An 18,049-nucleotide genomic window follows, 5' to 3' on the forward strand; every position below is an offset into this window, starting at 1 on the left:
CACACACTTTATATATATTGTTAGCTAATTTCTTTTTAAATATAGGCCTTTATCTTTTGGTAAAACAGTTTTTGTGACCACCTGGAGGTGCTACAGGAAATGATTCTTAATTGGAAGACTGCTATGATTGGATCAAAACATTGGATCCAAGTATGAGGATTGCTGTGCTTTGAATATGGTTTGAGTGCATCCTCCAGAAGTTCATGCTGGAAGCGTGGTCCCCAGTGTGGTGTTGAAGCGACAGAATCTTTAAGAGCTGGGGCCCAGTGGAAGGCGATCAGGTCATCGAGGACACTGCCCTCAGAAGGGACTAATGTAGTTCTTGATGGACCCTGTTCAGCTCCCGCAAAAGGGAGTTATGAGAGGAGTGAGCCTGGCCCCTGAATCTCTTTTTCTTCCTGTTTCATGATGTGATCTCTCTCTCTCTTTTTACTCCCCGCCCCCCCCCCTTCCTCTCTCTTCTCTCTTCCTTTCTCCCACTCTCCTACAAATGTTTTCAAAGGAGTTATTTCACCGAAATAAGAAAGGAGTCTAGAGGCTGGCATTGTGGCACGCTGGTAAAGTTGTCGCCTTTACGGCACATTATGGGCCTCGGTTCTATTCCTATACATTTACAAACTAGTTCATAAAAACATTCCTCTGGCTCGTACAAGAAGGGAGACAGGGACCACTGGTAACGCATGGTGTATGATGTTCATCGGACTTGGCTGCTTTCTCTTCTGCTTCACCAGAGGCAGAGGCTGGGTTCTCCTCATGTTGAGTTTCTCTGTTTCCTCCAGGCAACTTTAGCTTCTTGGTGAGCACCTTGGCCTGGTTTCCCTTTGCTTCTCTCTCCCTCTTTGCTTGCACACTTTTTTGTCTGATGACTTATCCTTCCTTCCTGGGCTTCGCTGACAGCCGCTCCGACCCCCTCTTGGGCTCTTCCATCGCTTCCCCTCGGGCAGAGCTGACCTGTGGGAACGAGCAGAGCTGCCACAGTGGGCACAGCCCGCGAACGAAGTCACCGTGCGCCCCGCGGCTGCCGGCCACCTCTGATTCTGTTTTGTAAACCATGAAACAAGGGGTTGGATCACTAGATTTCCATCTCAGGTTCCCTCCTTTTTGGTTTGTTTTTCAGACTAGGAAAGAGTCCTCTGAGGAGCTTCAGCTGTCTGTTATTTTAGGCTTAGCTGGGCTGCTTGAATCCACAGCATTAGTCAGCTTTTTGTTACAGCAACAAAATACCTAAGGCAAGCTACTTGTAAAGGAAGGAGTTTTTTTTTTTTTTTGGGGGGGGGGGTGTTTGGAGGTTCAGAAGCCAAGATTGGATATTCCCATTGGTTTGGTCATCTGGTGATAAAATAACTTGCAGGACACTAAAATATAATTCTCACCAAATATGGAGAAATCAGTCCATTTAATCATAAACCAATCGTTTCATTCTTGTTAGTGACTGTTTAAACACAAGTTCAACCTCTAGCACTACTTACTGATGTCTTGACAGCAGGAAAAATGCGTACATTGTCATGGCTCTAGGAGGAAAAATACCCTAACGTGTGAGAACCAGCTGCCAAAGGCATACTGGCCTAGAGAGCAAAGAGAGGCAAAAACAGGATTACAGAAAATGTCATTTATTAGAGGGATTTAAGGACATAGTGTGGTCTTGGGCTGCTGCAAGACATATGGATCTCCATGCCAGGAGCCAAGAGAAAAAGGGTTTTATAGACAAAACTGTCCCAAGGCTAATTGGAACATCCCTAGACTTTTTCAAGAAATATTAACATTCCTAAGCAATACTCCAGGTGTCAGATAAGAGTAGCAGGTTATTTTAATGACTTTGCTTATCTAACAGGGCTTAGGATGGCCTGCAGGGTAATCTAAAGGGCAAGATGATGTATACAACCCAAATGGTTGTGGCTACGCCAAGCTGAACCCCTACAAATATGCAATTTAAAGGGCGAAATAAATGTTTCATTCTACCCAGTGCCTTCCTTCCTAACTTTGAAACACCCAGTTGACATTGTTTCAGTATTTGAGGAGGTAACCTTGTGCTTTTATGGTACACAATAGGCACTCAATTTTTTTTTTAACATTTCTTTAGTTGCTCACAGTGTTAGGAATTTATAGAAGCTGATGGATTTTGAGGTGGACTGAACGCTGAGCTGTATCCACATCCCAGGGCTCATTCTGGCTTACCATTTTATAACACTGGACAAATCTTCATCTTCCTTGGCCTCATCATCTGTAGAAAACAGACACTAACTAGCTCAGAGCTGTAAGGATTAAAGGAGAACATGTGAAAATACTCAGTAAGCATTATAAAACCGTAGATATTAACTCCAAATTCGTCACAATGGATTTTAGTACAAGGCAGGCTTGTACTGGGGACTTTCACACTTGTCCCCTGGGCCTTCAAACTGTTTCATGAAATACAATCACTTATTCTTTAACAAACCTAATGAGGCATTTTGTTTAACCGTTCACGGGCTCTTGGCAATGAAACATACTTGGGAGGTTTTCCAGGGAGAATTGGGGAAATAGGACAGACGGATGCTGCTAAGTTTAAGGTATTGCAACAATGCACACTGACTCAGGAAGTCTGGGTGATGCCCCAACTATTGGTCTACTGAGCATTTTCAGTAACAAGGGACTAAATGTGTTGCGGGAGGACAGTAAACAATCATCCTGCTCACACTTGTTACTAAAGAAAGCATCTACCTGAGTTTTCTGGCATAGATAATTTGCGGGACTTTAAGACATATTTTAAAAGCACTATGTACATTTGTTAATCCTTGATACCTGAAGTAACTGAGGAAAATATAATTTGATTTGTCTCAGAGTTGGAGACCAAATACTTAAAAGGTAAGTATTGGAGAGCTTATAAGAGATGTTGAGAGGCCAGAGCTATGGTTAAGCCTCTGACTGTGGCGCCAGCATCCCAAGTGGGCACTGGTTTGTGTCTGGGCTGCTCTTCTTCTGAACCAGCTCCCTGCTTATGGCCTGGGAAAGCAGTGGAAGGTGGCCCAAGTGCTTGGGCCCCTGCACCAGCCAGCACAGGACACTGGGAAGAAGCTCCTGGCTCTGGATCCACCCAGCTTCAGGCTTTGCAGCCATTTTGGGAGTGAACCAGCAGATGGAAGATCTCTCTCTCTAACTACCTCTCAAATAAATAATACAAATCTTTTTTTTAAGAGAGATGTGGATTGTTTTCTCTATGCTACTCTAGAGGGAGAGAACAGTTGCTTTAAAATAGTTTACGGGGAGCGGGCAGTTAGCCTAGACGTTTGATTTCTGGGTCCCATATCGGTGTACCAGAGTTTGACTCCCAGCTCCAGTCCTGACTCCAGCTCCCTGCCAGTACAGGCTCTGGTAGGCGTTAGTGATGACCCAAATAACTGGGTCCCTGCTCCCCACCTGGAGGGCATTCTCAGCTCCCAGCCTCCACCAGGGTCACACAGTGCACAGGAGGAAGAGCATCTTAATCTGAGATTTTTTTTTAAGGTGTGCGCCCTTATTTTCTGGCAGGTGCGTCCTTAGCACTTCCGGTTACTTCCTCTGCTGTGCTTCCTCCTTAGTGTTGAGGAGGGGCATCAGCTAGGAGCGCTGCTTCCACCGCAAGTCCGTCACTTTCTGAGAGGACATATCCTGCAACTGGTTGAGGTCCACTACAGGGACTATATCTCTTTGATTTATTACCAATTTCTGCCTGGTACATAAAGCCTGGTACACCTTTGGCACTCAATAAATATTTGTTCGATGAATATACTAACTTCTGAACCTGTTTTCTTACCACTAAAATTCACATAGCTTTTCCCATTGTTTTTGCAAAATTGTTTCAAATGATGGTAGAATACTTTCACAAAGTGCTAGGCTTTTACAGTGCAAACATGTAATATGGCCACTACTATAGGATATTTTTACGAAAACTCGGAAAAACTGTTCCTGTAAAACGGCGCCAAGATTTAAGAAAAGCACAAGCAAAGAAGTCAACTTTTTGCAGCAAGGACCCGTCAGCAAGGACCCCCAGAGGTCTCCCTGCTAAATCTGTGTCCTCATTTGAGAAGCTGCTGGTCTGCACAGACCTAGTCCTGTACAGCGCTTATGTCCAGTTCTCTGGGTCTTCGAAACGTCTGGACTCGCAGCCACGGAACAGGAAATCTGGATTCTGAAGGCTCTACAGAAAGCAGGGGCGCCTGAGCCAGGCCTGGGCAAAGGGGGCAAGACACCCCCACCCCACCCCGCCTCCAGTATTGTGATCTCTGCACAGAGGGCTTTGCACAGGGAAAGGAAGATAAGTTCAGGCGTACACCCACTCAGAGTCGGCGGTGAGGGGCACTACAGACAAGGCGTATTTGGTCCACAACCCTTTGGAGACACCGGAAGTACATCCAGGGATCGCCGCCTCGGCCGGCTCCCAGCGCCGCTCTAGGAAGCTTGGAGGACCCGCCATCTCGGTGGTTGGTCTGTGCTCAGCACCGACCCCGCCTTCGCGAGCTGAGAAGCCTCCTCAGGACCCCTCTGGCAGGGGTGGGAGATCAGGGCTCTACCTGGGCCGACTTCTCTCCCTCAACACTTTCGATCGCTCTCATCTGACAGATCCTGCCCGGCCCTGTGTTCCCGTCCTCCGAGGTCCAGGACTTTTTGAACCTGCTGCCCCATGAGTCAACACTAATCTGAGGAAAGCGTCTACGAGAGGGGCAGATGTTTGCTCTCCACTGTCTCAAATCTTTAAGTAAATCAGATCCCTATTGTTTATAGCCCTTGCCTATTTTCCTGCTGAACTATGGTCTTTCACTTTATATTTGTTGAAATCCTTGGGGAGTATTAAGACTTTGACTACAGCGTAAATTAAAAATGGTATCTCAAAAATAATAAAATATTAAATTGGAAAAAAAAGGTAATTCTGAGAACTTACTAGCAAGTGTGAGTGTATAGGTTCTTGACTATTTAGCTTTCTATGACGAATCACCAGCAAGCTCAGAAAATGTAGCGGGGGGGGGGGCAGCGAAAGCCTTCATTACTCCCCCCCCCCCCCATCCGTCTCGTGCAGAGAATGATCTAGAGGCAACCCCTGCAAGGAGGCGGGGTCAGCTAGGGCAGTTTGTCTTTGTAACTATGTCGTTTGTAAAGAGAGCTCGGACTCCACAGTGAGTTCTATGGATTAAATGTGATAATTTATGAAACTATTCGGCACAGTGTCTTGCCTCCTTTCATCCTAACTACCTACTCGCCCTCTGCCTTATCCCTACCAGCTTCTGACCCATGCCCACCTTCCACTTTCCTCCACGATGTGAGTTGGACGTCCCTGCTGTTCCGTTGATCTGTGTACCACTGAAGTCTCTTGTGCTTCTAGGATGTCATCCATCTTGCCTGATAAATCACTCACTCAACAGCTTCATTTTAAGCGGAGCTATTTTAATCATTGTTTTATTTGGGGGGGGTGGTGAGAGTCATTTATCTTTGTTTTTATAGCCACACTGTTCTGCTCTTTCTTAGCTAATTCAATAGATCTGTTATTGGGGATTATTTCAAGCAAAGAAGGTGCTGGCTTCCTTGGTCCAGTGACTACAATCAACTTGTCTTCAGCCTCTTTCCTGTATGTTCTGCCTTGGCTTTGTGAACACTGTACTCTTTCTGATTCTGTCTCATCTTCTGTCTCCTAATTGAAAAGATACTGCCTATTGCAAAAGTCATCAGTAGGGGGCCTATACATGCTGGCTCATTATTAATCATCAACAGCAATTACTAATAGCGTTTTTTATTCTCATGTGTTCCAGGCTGGACAACAAATTACACAGTTACCTTATGTCTAAGAACCAGGGATAGGCTAGTTAAAAGGCAGATCCCCAGGCCCTGCACAAGAATCTGATTCAGTAGCTTGGGGTGGGGGCCAAGAAACTTCTCGTCAAATAAACCCAGGTGATTCTACATTGAGAAATGCAGCAAGAAATACAGCTTTCATCACTGCATAGTGATAAAGGAGAAGTAGGTGGCATATAAAACTGGGAGTGCGTTCAGCGACATAAATATTATAGTGATTTATAGACCGTGCTGTTCTCCCTATTATCTTTTGTATGAAAAATACTAAGAGTGAAGAATGAAGGGAACTGAGACAATTTTCACTGATGAAGAGAATGGTACTTAACACACTTGGACTGCTTTAAAGATGCAGATTCCTAATAAGTAGTATGAAAATGAAGCACTTTTTGGTAATACACCATCTCTGCATCTTTTTATTTTACCTCTTTGGTCACCATTTGCTAGCCTTATTCAGAGTTTTAGCATCTACTTTTGCCTTCAGATTCGTTTATATTCTTATATTTTCTTCTTCCTTTTTCTTTTTCCAGCCTATTCTGTTGCTGCTACTGTTTTCAGATGGTTAAAATGTGTCTCTCGGCTCTAAGTGTCTATAAAATGACATATAACTCACAATGCTCTTTGGTCATAGCTGGTTTTGTTTTAAAATTTTGTGATGTAATAAAAAAAAAGATCATTACAAAAAAACTAAAGCATTTTGGGCTTCTCTTTTCTCATGTAGGCATGAAATGGGCTAAATTCCAAAGACAGCTTTTTAAAGCTAATATTCTCTTACCAAACAAGGATTAAATTCATTGCAAGTGTTCAAGCAGGGCCAACACTGTGGCACAGTGGGTTAAAGCCCCAGCCTACGGTGCCAGTATCCCATATGGGTGCTGATCCCAGCTGCTCCTCTCCTGATCAGCTCTCTGCTATGGCCTGGGAAAGCAATGGACGATGGCCCAATTGCTTGGACCTGCGTGGGAGACCTAGTAGAAGCTCCTGGCTTTGGAACAGCTCAGCTCTGGCCATTGTGGTCATTTGAGGAGTGAGCCAGTGGATAGAAGACCTTTCTCTCTCTCTGGCTCTACCTCTCTCTGTAACTCTTTCAAATAAATAAAATTTTAAAAATCTTTAAAAATAAATAAATAAAATAAAAAAAAAGTGTTCAAAGCCCTCCCCATCTGGCTCCTAGCTACAATCTCTCATTCCTATACTTCCTTACAGGAATTCTGCGATCCAGTTAAAACGGAGAATTCCTGGTTCCTGAGCAAATCTCTTATAGGCTTTGCCTTACCTTGTTCCCACTCTATCTCCCACTGTCAAGGATCTACTTTTATCTTAATTACTGGCTCAACATTTAACCAATGATGCGAGTATTCTGGTGTATGTTTTGTACTTCAAAGTTTCTCACAGATAATCTCAAACTGTACTGTAACCTTGATCTTAGACATACTTTAATTTTAAAATCTACTCAGGGATAATTTTTGTAAAAATATAACCTTTCCTTATAAATAATCTTTTAAAAGAAAATATCTCAGTTATAGAAAATAAGTCATTTTCAAATATAAAATACTGGCAGAGTCTTGAGACCCCTGAAATCAAAATGATAAAGTTTTCAGGACCCTATCTGTAGCTCTAAGCAGGTTTTGGTTACAAGACCTCAGCCATTCTTGATGTATAGTGTTCACTGTCCTGAACTGTGCACAGAGGGATGCAAGATTACCCTCAAGAACAGATGTGGCTATTGGATTGGATTTGAGTCAGTATTTCCTATACCTTTCTCAGCCACAGAGCTTGCACGGCCCTGTTATTTCAAACTGGATATAAAGGAGTAGATACTGGTCCAGTGAAGACCTGGAAGGAGAACAAGGCTAGAGATTTCACAGGTTAAATAAAAGGCACCAGGATAGAAAGAGGTAAATAAAGAAGCAAGGGAAATTTAGAAATGTGAAAGGGAGACAACCAAAATCTTCCAGCCAGGAATAATCACAGAGGAAGCCACACTCTACCTACCACTCTCTACCAGTTAATTCAAATATTGTTTCGCAAGTAATGAGACATATGCATCCTAGATAAAAGAATTAGTACAATTAGTATCATAAACAAGGAAAATTAGTTTGGTGAACTATTAGCCACTTTAATCATTAGGCAGATAGTACACCTGTCTCTACAGCGTACACAACACCTTTTGTCTCTTAGTATTTCACCAGTTGCTGAGAAAAATAATTTTTGAGAAGCTGTAAAAAAAAAAAAGCATAAAACAATCCAAATGTCCAATGTTCCACTGCAGGTACAAAAACTCATTCTATAAGAAATAAATCTTTTGGGGCTGGCATTGTGGCGCAACAGGCTAAGCCACTACCTGTGACAAGGGCATCCCACATTGGAGAGCCAGTTTGAGTCCAGACTGCTCTGCTTCCAATCCAGTTTCCTGCTAGCATGCCTGGGAAAGCAGCCTAGGATGGCCCAGGTAGTCGGGTCCCTACCACTCAGGTGGGAGACCTGGATGGACTTCCAGGATCCTGGCTTCAACCTGGACCAGTCCCAGCCGTTGTGGCCATTTGGAGAGTGTATAGATCTCTTTCTCTGTGTGTCTCTTCTTCTCTTTTTTCACTGTCACTCTACCTTTCAAATAAAATAAAATAAAAAATAAATAAAAGAAAATCTTTTTTTTAAAAAAAGCCACAGCACAGGCCCCTGCTCATATTAAACTTTTAAGATCTGTTGTAATGGAATCATCCAAACATGCTGCTTCAACTTATGGAAAGGCATTTAATTAAGATACTTACAAACTCAGATTATTATAGAATATGTAATATATAATTTTATAAAGTGGATATTAACTTGAGAAGTTGATTCTACTTCATACTTAAGCCTACTATATTTTCCTTAATTTTACTCTAATTTCACATGTAAATAATTTAACCTGAGGACACAAAGAAATATTATCTTGAGAAAATTTAAGATTTTTGAAATATGCACAATTAGCCATAAGTGGTGACAAAGATATTTTGTATGTCATGTCTAAGAATATATAATAAAATCAAAATTACTAAACTGAAAATACCACCTATCACTTCTCCATCTGTCTATAGAATAATATTGCTCAAACCCTGCTTCCTAGCTCATGTGAAAGCTGTCAGCTTCAGAGGAGGAAGAACTTGACTTGGGCTGTACTGGGGAGAAGAAGGAAACCAAATATGTAACTTTTTTAAATGGTGCTTTTGTTTCATCTATAGGGGTTTCTTATGGAGTACCAGCAAATGAAATACTATCTAGTCATAAAAAAGAATCAGCAAATTCTTTTTGTTGTGATGTGGAAATCTCTAAAGAGTCTGTCCTCTCATGGAACAGCAAGGTGTAAAAGAGTACAGTGTCATTTTTCTGCAAGATGGAGGAAAGAGAATGTTAGCATTTTCTTATATTTACATAAAGAAACAGTGAAACAACTCACAAGGAACCAGTACAATGGCTACCTGTAAGATGCAAAATGGGCACCTTTTTATTATTGTTTGGATTTTTGAATCAAGTGAAGAATGAATTTTCTTTTATTTTAAAGTCCCACTAAGCAAACTAAATTTTAAAAACTGAAAATAAATGATCTTCACAAAAAATAAGTAAAATGCTGCAAATGAGGGATAAGTGGGAGGGGTCTTTTTTTGGACTCGACTGTAAATTATGTAGAGCAACTGTGGCTTTATTGAAACATACATGGGAGGGTTTGTGGAGTTACAAAGCAAAACATCAGTGACATAAATCCTTTAAGATCCATATACTTATCATTTCTGTTGGATGATTTAATGCCTGGTAGAAAGAGTACTGTACTAGGAATCAGAAGACAGGGTTCCGGTTCCAGCTCTGCTAGAACTGGCTGTAGGATCTGAACTACTTCAGACTCCTTTCCCTGTCAAATAAAGGTATGTGAAAGTGACTCCAAGGTCCTGACAGTGATTCTATTATTCTTTTTTTTTGGGGGGGGGGGGGTTCTTCAGGAAATAACCTTTAATTGAATTCCTCTCATGAAGCATATGCATGAACTCTGCAGGGAAATGCAGGCCACTTTTAGAGTTTCTAGAATCTGGTGATGCTGATACATTTCCAATTTCCTGCTTTAAGACACTATGTAGCACCATTCTCCTTTATGAGCCAATAGTAAATGACAATCTGATGAACTCTTAGCCTTGTCCGGCACAAAGCAATCTGAACAGAAGCTGACAAACCACAGTTAAGAAAGGATATGTGCATGTAATTCAGGAAAGAATGACCCGTGTTTCCCCAGCTCTCCTTTCTACAATGTCTGGGTCTGAGGCCCTGGGCAGTGGGAAGTTGGCAAGGAAGTCAAAGGTTACCCCTTGGCTTGTGGGCCTGGGGCCAAGGCTAACCAAATACCCTGGGGAAGTAGGAGACACCAGAAAGCAGATGGAGGCCAAGAACCAACCCGAAGCACTGAGCAGACAGAGCTAGCCTGTGCTCTGGGAATTGGCTAGAGTGTTTTCCTGGGCCCACAGGACGGAATGTGCACCAGGTCACACAGGCAGCCTTGTTCACAGGGCACCTCTGGCCAAGGGCCAGACCATTCAAAGCTCTCAATCAGTGATGAAGGTAAGGAAGAAATGGACAGAGAATGGAGTACATTCTATTATTCTTAAGTTCTGTGTTGCATATTTGGTCTTCCAGTTCTGACTGCTAAGACCACTGGTTTTTCATTTCTTTGTCTCCTGGATTGAGTATAAAGCTTTGTAGACAGTTCATCAATGTTAAGGGTAAGAAATCTGTTTATGTAGAATGCTGTTAAGATCACCAGGGAGTGCCAAGAAGTGCTAAAGTTATACAAACCAGTTAATAAGGAAGGCTGCTCATACTCTGCTCTTGTCATGTTTGAAGTGTTTCATATGGAACTTGGAATAAGGAGGAAAAGGCAAAAAAACAAAAATGTTCATTATACTTGTATGTCACAGGAAAAATGCAAGGAAGCCTACGTTTTCAAGGCAAAGATTCTTGTTCCCTGTATAAATTCAAAAGCATGAGCAATACATCGTGATGAGCTATGGAGCTGCTAGTAACCTATGGTGCTTCAATTCTTTGACACATGACTGATGCTGAGTTACTAAAAACTGCTGGGAGGAAGTCACTTGTACATGTATTTAAGAGGATTTGCCTGCTCCCCTTTTGTAGGTTAAAAAGCTAATTGTCATATCTTATATAAATTAAAAGAAATCAGCTAGTTTAAACATTTCACTATAATTTCTTTAAAATTAATTTTTAAATAGCAAAATTTTTAAATAGCCATCTTCACTGGCTTTCCCTGGAACTTTCTATGTAGATGAAACCTCATGGAACTCCCTATGCTCCAAGGTGAAACTGTTTTTGTTCTCTCAGGGATAAACGAAGAAACATTTCTTGCTACCTTGCCCAGGTCGGGTGTGGGGAAATCTTGCCCTACCTGATCCAAGGAGCTAGCTCACTTCAGCCCCAGCGTGGACCTTCCGATGCTGGATAAGGTTGCACTGGTATATGAAGTTCTTGCCACATTCTTCACATTCATAAGGTCTCTCTCCAGTGTGAATTCTTTGATGCTTAACGAGGACAGAACGTCGGCTAAAACTCTTGCTGCACTGATGGCACTGGTGAGGTTTCTCGCCAGTATGGATTCGGAGGTGATGGAACAGCCCGGCGTTCTGGCTGAAGGCTTTGCCGCACACGCTGCACTGGTAGCGCTTCTCCCCGGTGTGGAGCCTCTGGTGCTGGAACAAGCCTGACCGCTGGCTGAAGGCGCGCCCACACTCATCACATTCGTAGGGCTTCTCGCCGGTGTGCGTTCTCTGGTGCTCGATCAGGATGGAATTCTGGGTGAAGCTTTTTCCACATTCACCACAAATATAGGGTCTCTCCGTGGAAGAGCTTACCCGCTGCCTGTCTGACCTTCCATCAGGGTCACAGGTGTCTCCACATTCAGGAACCCGAGCAAGATCACCATTCAGTTTTGCAGGTGTTTCGACAAGAGACTTCATTTCTTTAGAAGTCTCTTTCTTCGTGGCTAATTCCACACTCTGAGTTCCGGCCTCACCATCTGAAATAATAAGTGGGCTACGTGAATGTAATTTTTCCAAAGACAAACTTTTAGAAAAGTGATTAGGAGGATCAGAGGAATGGAACAAGTAACCACTTTCTGTTTACTTTCCCACCCTCAAACAGTTACACCGGGACCTCAGGGAGAAGATGCACTGCACTGTAACTGCTCGTCTGAATTTCTGCTTCCCCCACCAGACTACAACAGCGAGAGCAGGGACCACGTTGCCTCGCTCATCACTGTCTCCCCAGTGTCTCCTGGAACAGTGCCTGTACACAGCAGACACTAAATAAATGTGTCGAACTGGTGAATATCCAGAGAACGAGGAAGGCTCCCCTAGGAAGTGCTAATTCTCACCCATCTCCTGACCTGGGCGCGCATCTCGCAAACTACACGGAAGCTGCTCTTCCAAGCCTCGGGGCTGGCCACCCGATGCCTCCTCGGCTGCTCTTAGAGTTGTCTTCACCTTTGTGAACGCCTCCTGCTCAGCATGGGTTTGCGCCTGGTGGAAACGAAAGACAGTTGGGAAACAAATTCAGAGGGGGCCTTCTCTGGGCCATGGGAGAAAAAAAAGAAGACCCCCCCCCCTGAAAAAAAAATAAGGGAGATTAAGAGCCTAAAGTGGATCAAGCATGTATAAAGAAATCGTCCTCCTCTTCTCCTGTTGACAGAAACCTCAAACTTGCTCCTAAAGGTACAAACTCCTGCTCTTCCATCTCCCTACCTGCTGTGCCGGCTCATCCAGCTCTCGCTCCAAATCCTCCAGCACCGTCACCGCCTCCTCCCCGCTCTCTGGGTGGTGCTGCCTCACCCAGGCCCGCAGCTCCTCAGGCAGGATGGCCAGAAACTGCTCCAGCACCAGCAGCTCCAGGATCTGCTCCTTGCTGTGCGTCTCTGGCCTCAGCCACTGATGGCAGAGCTCGCGGAGTCTTCGAAGAGCTTCCCGGGGCCCAGGGGTCTCCTGGTAGCAGAAGTGCCTGAAGCGTCTGCGAAAGATCTCTCTGGTATGAGGGTCGTTTCCTGGCCGGCCAGATTCTTGCCCACAGCTGTGGTCCCTATCCTCCTCCTCGACTTTCACTGCCAGAAGGTGCGCTTCTTGCATCTCTGCAGTCTGAAGGGCCAAGGTCGTGGCCATTTTAGGTTTAACTATTCAGAAAAAGAATCTGTGCTTGATAATTCCCCCTTGGTCTTTCCTTCTGGAAATCCCGAGATCTAAGAAACAATCTGCAAAGAAAAAAAATTACAAAAATGCACAAAATCTAATGAACAGCAGGCACTTGAAGCATTTATAGCAAAATCAGTCCACTTTGTCTCATGAAGAAAGGGCACTGAATGCATGATGAATGAGAAGGACTATGCAAATACTGATGTGAGTAGCATAGGAGGGAAAACAAATGAAACAAACAAGAAACCTCCCAGCTTAATCAAGGAAGGAACCATTTTGATCATCCTGAATGCAATAGTGCGAATCAGCGTGAATGGCAAGTACTAGGCTCACAATCTCAGATCAAAGTGATCTTCCCCAGTCTTGGGCTTCCTGTTTTGAGTTTTAAACATCTCAGTCTATAAAACAGGAATCCTAAAACAACACTGTCTTTCTAGGTTGTCAGTATTATTCAAGGAATAATACTCCTTCTGCTGGTTCACTCTCCAAAAGCCTGCAATAGCCAGGGCTAGGCTAGGGGAAAGCCATAAGCGCAGATCTCCATTCAGATCTCCCACATGGGTGGCAGGGACCCAACTACTTGAGCCACTAGGTGCTGCCACCCAGAGAGCTCACCACCAGGAAGCTGTATCTTTACCAACTATGCCACAGCACCAGTATCCCATATAGGCACTGGTTTGAGTCCCAAGAGGCCATCTGGAGTGTAAAAGTGGATGGACGACCTCTCTCTCTCCCTCTCTCTCAGCCTCTGCCTCTCTGTAACTCTGCTTTTCAAATAAATAAATTAATTTTTTAAAAAGTGAAGGTGGGACTTGATCCCAGGCACTCTGACATATGACACAAGCCTCCCAAGCTGCAGCTTATCCCACTGTGCCACAACACCCACACCGGCCTGTAGCTTAAAAAAATTTTTTTTAAGTTTTTTTTTTTTTTTTTTTTGACAAGCAGAGTTAGTGAGAGAGAGAGAGACAGAGAGAAAGGTCTTCCTTCCATTGGTTCACCCCCCAAATGGCCGCCAGGAGCCAGGAGCCAGGTGCTTCCTCCTGGTCTCCCATGTGGGTGCAGGGCCCAAGGACCTGGCCATCCTCCACTGCACTCCGGGGCCACAGCAGAGAGCTGGACTGGAAGAGGGGCAACCAGGACAGAATCCAGTGCCCTGACTGGGACTAGAACCCAGGGTGCTGGTGCCACAGGTGCAGGATTAGCCTAGTGAGTCACGGTGACGGCCTTTTTTTAAGATTTTTTTTTTTTTTTAATTTCTTTGAAAGTTAGAGCAACAGAGACAGAGGGAGAGACTGAAAAAGAGATCTTCCATCTGCTGATTCACTCCCCAAATGGCTGCAACAGCTGGGTCTGTGCCAGGCAGAAGCCAGCAACCAGGAAGCATGTGATCACCCATGTGGGTGACAGGAACTCAAGAACTCAAGAACCATCTTATGCTGCCTTCCCAGGCACAACAGCAGGGAGCTGGATCAGAAACGGAGTATTTGGGACTTGAATGGGCACTTTGATATGGGATACTGTTGGTTTAATCACTGGGCCCTTAAAATGTTTTTCTCTTAAGAAGATATTAAGTAAGTTTATTACAATCTACTTTAAAAAGAACCCCTTTACTATTCTTAGGTATTGACATGCATTTCAAAAATAACTAAGAATAGGGTATTCAAATCACAAGTGAACACCCGCCCCATCAGAAGAAAAGTTAAATTCCTATTGTCATTATTGGCTATATTTATCAAAGGGGAAAAAAACTCCATGCGATGAGACAACATCCTTCCAGGTAACTTGCAAACATAATCACCTCCACAAATTTCTGAAATCTCTGGGGTGGTTGACTTCAGTAATCACCACCCCAGGAACCATGGAGAGGATTTTTTCCTCCAAAGATACACCCCTCAAGTTCATGTTTTTCCCTAACTTTTCTTGGTGCTGACTCATCACCGCTGAGGAGCACCTTACTTCTTCCAAGCCTGTTCATCCATCACACATTCAGTTAACAAATATTTATTCAGAGTTTACCATATTCCAAGTATTAGTAACAGCGGGCATGTGCAGTGTTTTTAACGTGCCAGGCATTGTTCCAGATACTTCAGATGTAATGACCCACTTCATCTTCAAAACGTAAGAGACTATCATTGGCCCCGTGTTACAGATGAGAAAACCGAGACACAGAGTTTAAACAGGACCTGTAATGGTTCACAGGTAGGAAGCGATGAAGTTGCAAGATGAACCTGAATCCGCCTTCAGGATTATAGTCTCAACAGCTACATCACCATCCCTTTGTGGGAGGAAGGAAGGTACGGAGAGATGGCCTTGGCAAGACTTTTAGAGATGGCTTTGGCAAGACTTTTAAACTGGTTGTCTTCTTAAACATGAAAACAAGCGGGAGAGGGGTTGCGGGGTGGGAGGAGTAAGAGGGGCTACATAATAGCAATGCCTACCTCATGGAGTTCTAAGTAAATAAATGTAGAGTGCTTAGTTAGACCAGCGCTTGTCCCGCACATATTACTACGGAATTATGTTTCAAAAATCAACAGCTATTATGTGAACCGGACTAACAGAAGTTGTGCTATATTTTAAAACCATCCTTGCTCGCTGTTTAAAACAAGAGCACAGAAGAGGATGGGCATGGGAAGAAAACACGAACATTCCAGGACCTGAATGTATTCAGACCCTCAGAGGGTGGGCAGGGAGAGCCTGGAGGAGCACTGGCACTGGGGCAGAGACCGGGGAGCTCTGGAATAGACGGAGAGAGCTGGGTGGGGTGGGGGCGAGGGCTCGGACTCAGACCCCAGGGCTCCCCCGGGCTCCGGAGCAACCCTTCACCTGCCTCCTCGCGCGCCCCGTCTGGGACCCCCGCGTGAAGACCCGCCCATCCGAAGGCCCTCGGCAGGAGCCCAACTCCGAAGCTCACCGAGGCATCCGTGAGGAGAGATGCCACCAAGCCCCGGTCACGCCACCTCTGAATCCTTGCCAACCGTAGCCCAGAGAAAGATAAACTACAAAGGCCGGAAGTGCGTCACAGCGGCCCGCACGGTGTAGAACAGCGGTTCTGGCTCCGTTCCTTCTAGGAAGCCCGGAGGTTTGCACTCCTCTGTGGTCGCCTCGCCGAGTTCCCTCTCTGGGCGCAGTGAGATGCCAGGCGACACTTTCTCTTCCGGGGCGATGGAATAGCTAACGAAGTGCTTTCCTCAGCCGCCGAACAACCCTGTGAGTTAGGTACCATTATCCCCATTGAACGGAGGAGGAACTGAGGCGCGTCTCGTCTACGTTTGCTAGTTGCGTTTTCCCAGCTCGCTCGTGGATCCTTAAAAATTCATAAAGAGCCACTGTCGTGATTTTAGTGCTCAAATTATAGAAAACGTTATTAGCTGGAGCCCTTTCAGACTGCTTTCCGTGTCCATAGACAAGTTCCCAACACCGTTTGTGCACTTCACTTTCCCACGCAACACATTTCAAGCTCCTTGAATACTCAGCCTTTCCTCCATCAGTGCTCCCTTCCACCTGGTGCAGCACAGTACCCAGAAATTCCAGATCTGAGTTTTGGGCAATTAATAAACTCATCGCTAGTAGGATATGTCATTGCTTCTAGGTCCCATCAGTGGACAAGCACTGGGAAGTATGTGTACAATGAGGGTTTTACAGGATACTTCGTGTTCAAGTACAAATCTGCAGAATCCTTCTCCATTTTCACTATTGTACATCTGGTTTTTTTCCTATAGTGAAAAATTCCTAACAGCATCAATATCGTCACTCAAATTGTTGTGTCACACAAGCACAAAATTACAAAACCAATTTACAAACTAGAAAACAACATTATAACACCAGTATTACCAGCAATAGCATTCTACTATGTAGAATTGGAAGTAGATTATTTTACTGTTCTTGAATTATATTCCATTTAGGGAATATTGTCAAAATTCTGTGCACATACCTTATTTGAGTTAATTTCCCCTATCTGGTTATATTACAAACTTGATAAACAGGCTTATTTCCTTCAGGGTTTTCTTCCTTTAAATCCCTCTTCAAGCCCTTTTTGAATATGCAAAACATTACCTTAGTTGAAAGTCAACATTATATAGAAATGTGTATTCAGTATTTTGCTTCCATCCCTAACCCCTATACTTTGTATATACTCAGACCTCATTTTCATTAGTGCTTTGTTTTTCTTTCCTCCTCTCTTACCTTTCCTTCCCCCATTCCTTGCTCCTTTCCCTTCCTCCATTCTTTGTCTCACAAAAAGAAGTATTTACCTCGCTTACCCCTATTAAGTTGTCATTACACACACTCTTCTGTAGAGTTTTTGTTTAACAAAAGAACCAGGAAACTTTTCTAAATTAGTTCATAGAAATACACTTGTTTTTAAATGCCTACATAATATATCCTTTGTGGGTATATATTTTACTTTTAAATAATATTTTAATTATTAAGTTATTAAAATATAATAGTATTTTGAAACTATTTTCTTAACAATGAATATTTGGGTTGTTTCTAGTATTTTGCTTCAACACATCAAGCTGCTGTGAAGAAAGAGGAGGGGATGTCCTTGTAGGGTTGTAGCATTCTGCACTCTCAGCAGCAAAGTGGGAGACTGCTTGTTGTCACACAGTCTTCTGAACTGTACGTTTTCAGGCTTCTGAATTTTTCCAGTATCTCAGGTTGCTAGATATTTCTTAAGGAACCACAGAGCCAATGCCAAAATCCCTAATAAAATGGATTTACAAACCAAGTGTTGGCCAGGATTATGGGACTTTTCATGCAGTCTTCGTGGAGAGACAGAGAGGGGTCTTCTCCCTGTATTGGTTCACCACCCACATGCCTGCAGTAGCTGAGGCTGAGCCAGGCTGAAACCAGGAGCCTGGAACCCAGTTTGAGTCTCCCAAGTGGATACCAAGGATTAGCAGGAAGCCGGAAGTGGAGGAGCTGGGGCTCAAACCAGGCACCCAATATGGAATGCAGGCATCCTGAGCAGTGTTTTAACCACCGAGCCAAATGCTTGCCTCAGTTGCGTTTATTTTTTAGGTTGAAAGAGATCT

General features: G+C 43.9%; 1 protein-coding gene across 8 annotated transcripts; it reads right to left on the reverse strand.

Annotated features, from left to right (window-relative positions):
- Nucleotides 1–830: 830 nt before the first annotated feature.
- ZSCAN23 (zinc finger and SCAN domain containing 23) lies at nt 831–16,120 on the reverse strand. 8 transcript variants are annotated; one of them, XR_016234781.1, is made up of 6 exons: nt 15,928–16,058; nt 12,573–13,072; nt 12,206–12,350; nt 11,222–11,848; nt 2,176–2,221; nt 831–951 (listed from the first exon to the last, which is right to left on the reverse strand). XR_016234781.1 is itself a non-coding variant. In XM_017344930.4 (5 exons), exons 2-4 carry the CDS (start codon nt 12,981–12,983, stop codon nt 11,235–11,237), a joined length of 1,158 nt encoding a protein of 385 aa, XP_017200419.3. In that variant the 5' UTR covers nt 12,984–13,072; nt 15,928–16,058; the 3' UTR covers nt 1,598–2,221; nt 11,222–11,234. The 8 variants fall into 8 exon arrangements, 7 of the variants coding, with proteins under 7 accessions (XP_017200419.3, XP_017200417.3, XP_089190536.1 ...); XM_017344930.4 differs by lacking the exon at nt 831–951 and having other exon boundaries at nt 1,598–2,221; nt 12,218–12,350; XM_017344928.4 differs by lacking the exon at nt 831–951 and having other exon boundaries at nt 1,598–2,221.
- Nucleotides 16,121–18,049: the final 1,929 nt, after the last annotated feature.

Source organism: Oryctolagus cuniculus, chromosome 5, assembly GCF_051225735.1.
Source record: "Oryctolagus cuniculus isolate XC-2025 breed Fujian yellow rabbit chromosome 5, ASM5122573v1, whole genome shotgun sequence".
Classification (NCBI taxonomy): Eukaryota; Metazoa; Chordata; class Mammalia; order Lagomorpha; family Leporidae; genus Oryctolagus; species Oryctolagus cuniculus.

Excerpts from the sequence above, each read along its gene's own strand:
- ZSCAN23 (XM_017344928.4), bottom strand. The coding sequence starts at position 12,983 with ATGGCCACGACCTTGGCCCTTCAGACTGCAGAGATGCAAGAAGCGCAC. Across the intron at positions 12,351-12,572 it reads TGGATGAGCCGGCACAGCAG|GCGCAAACCCATGCTGAGCA; the intron begins GTAGGGAGATGG and ends CGTTTCCACCAG. Across the intron at positions 11,849-12,205 it reads GCGCCCAGGTCAGGAGATGG|ATGGTGAGGCCGGAACTCAG; the intron begins GTGAGAATTAGC and ends TTATTATTTCAG.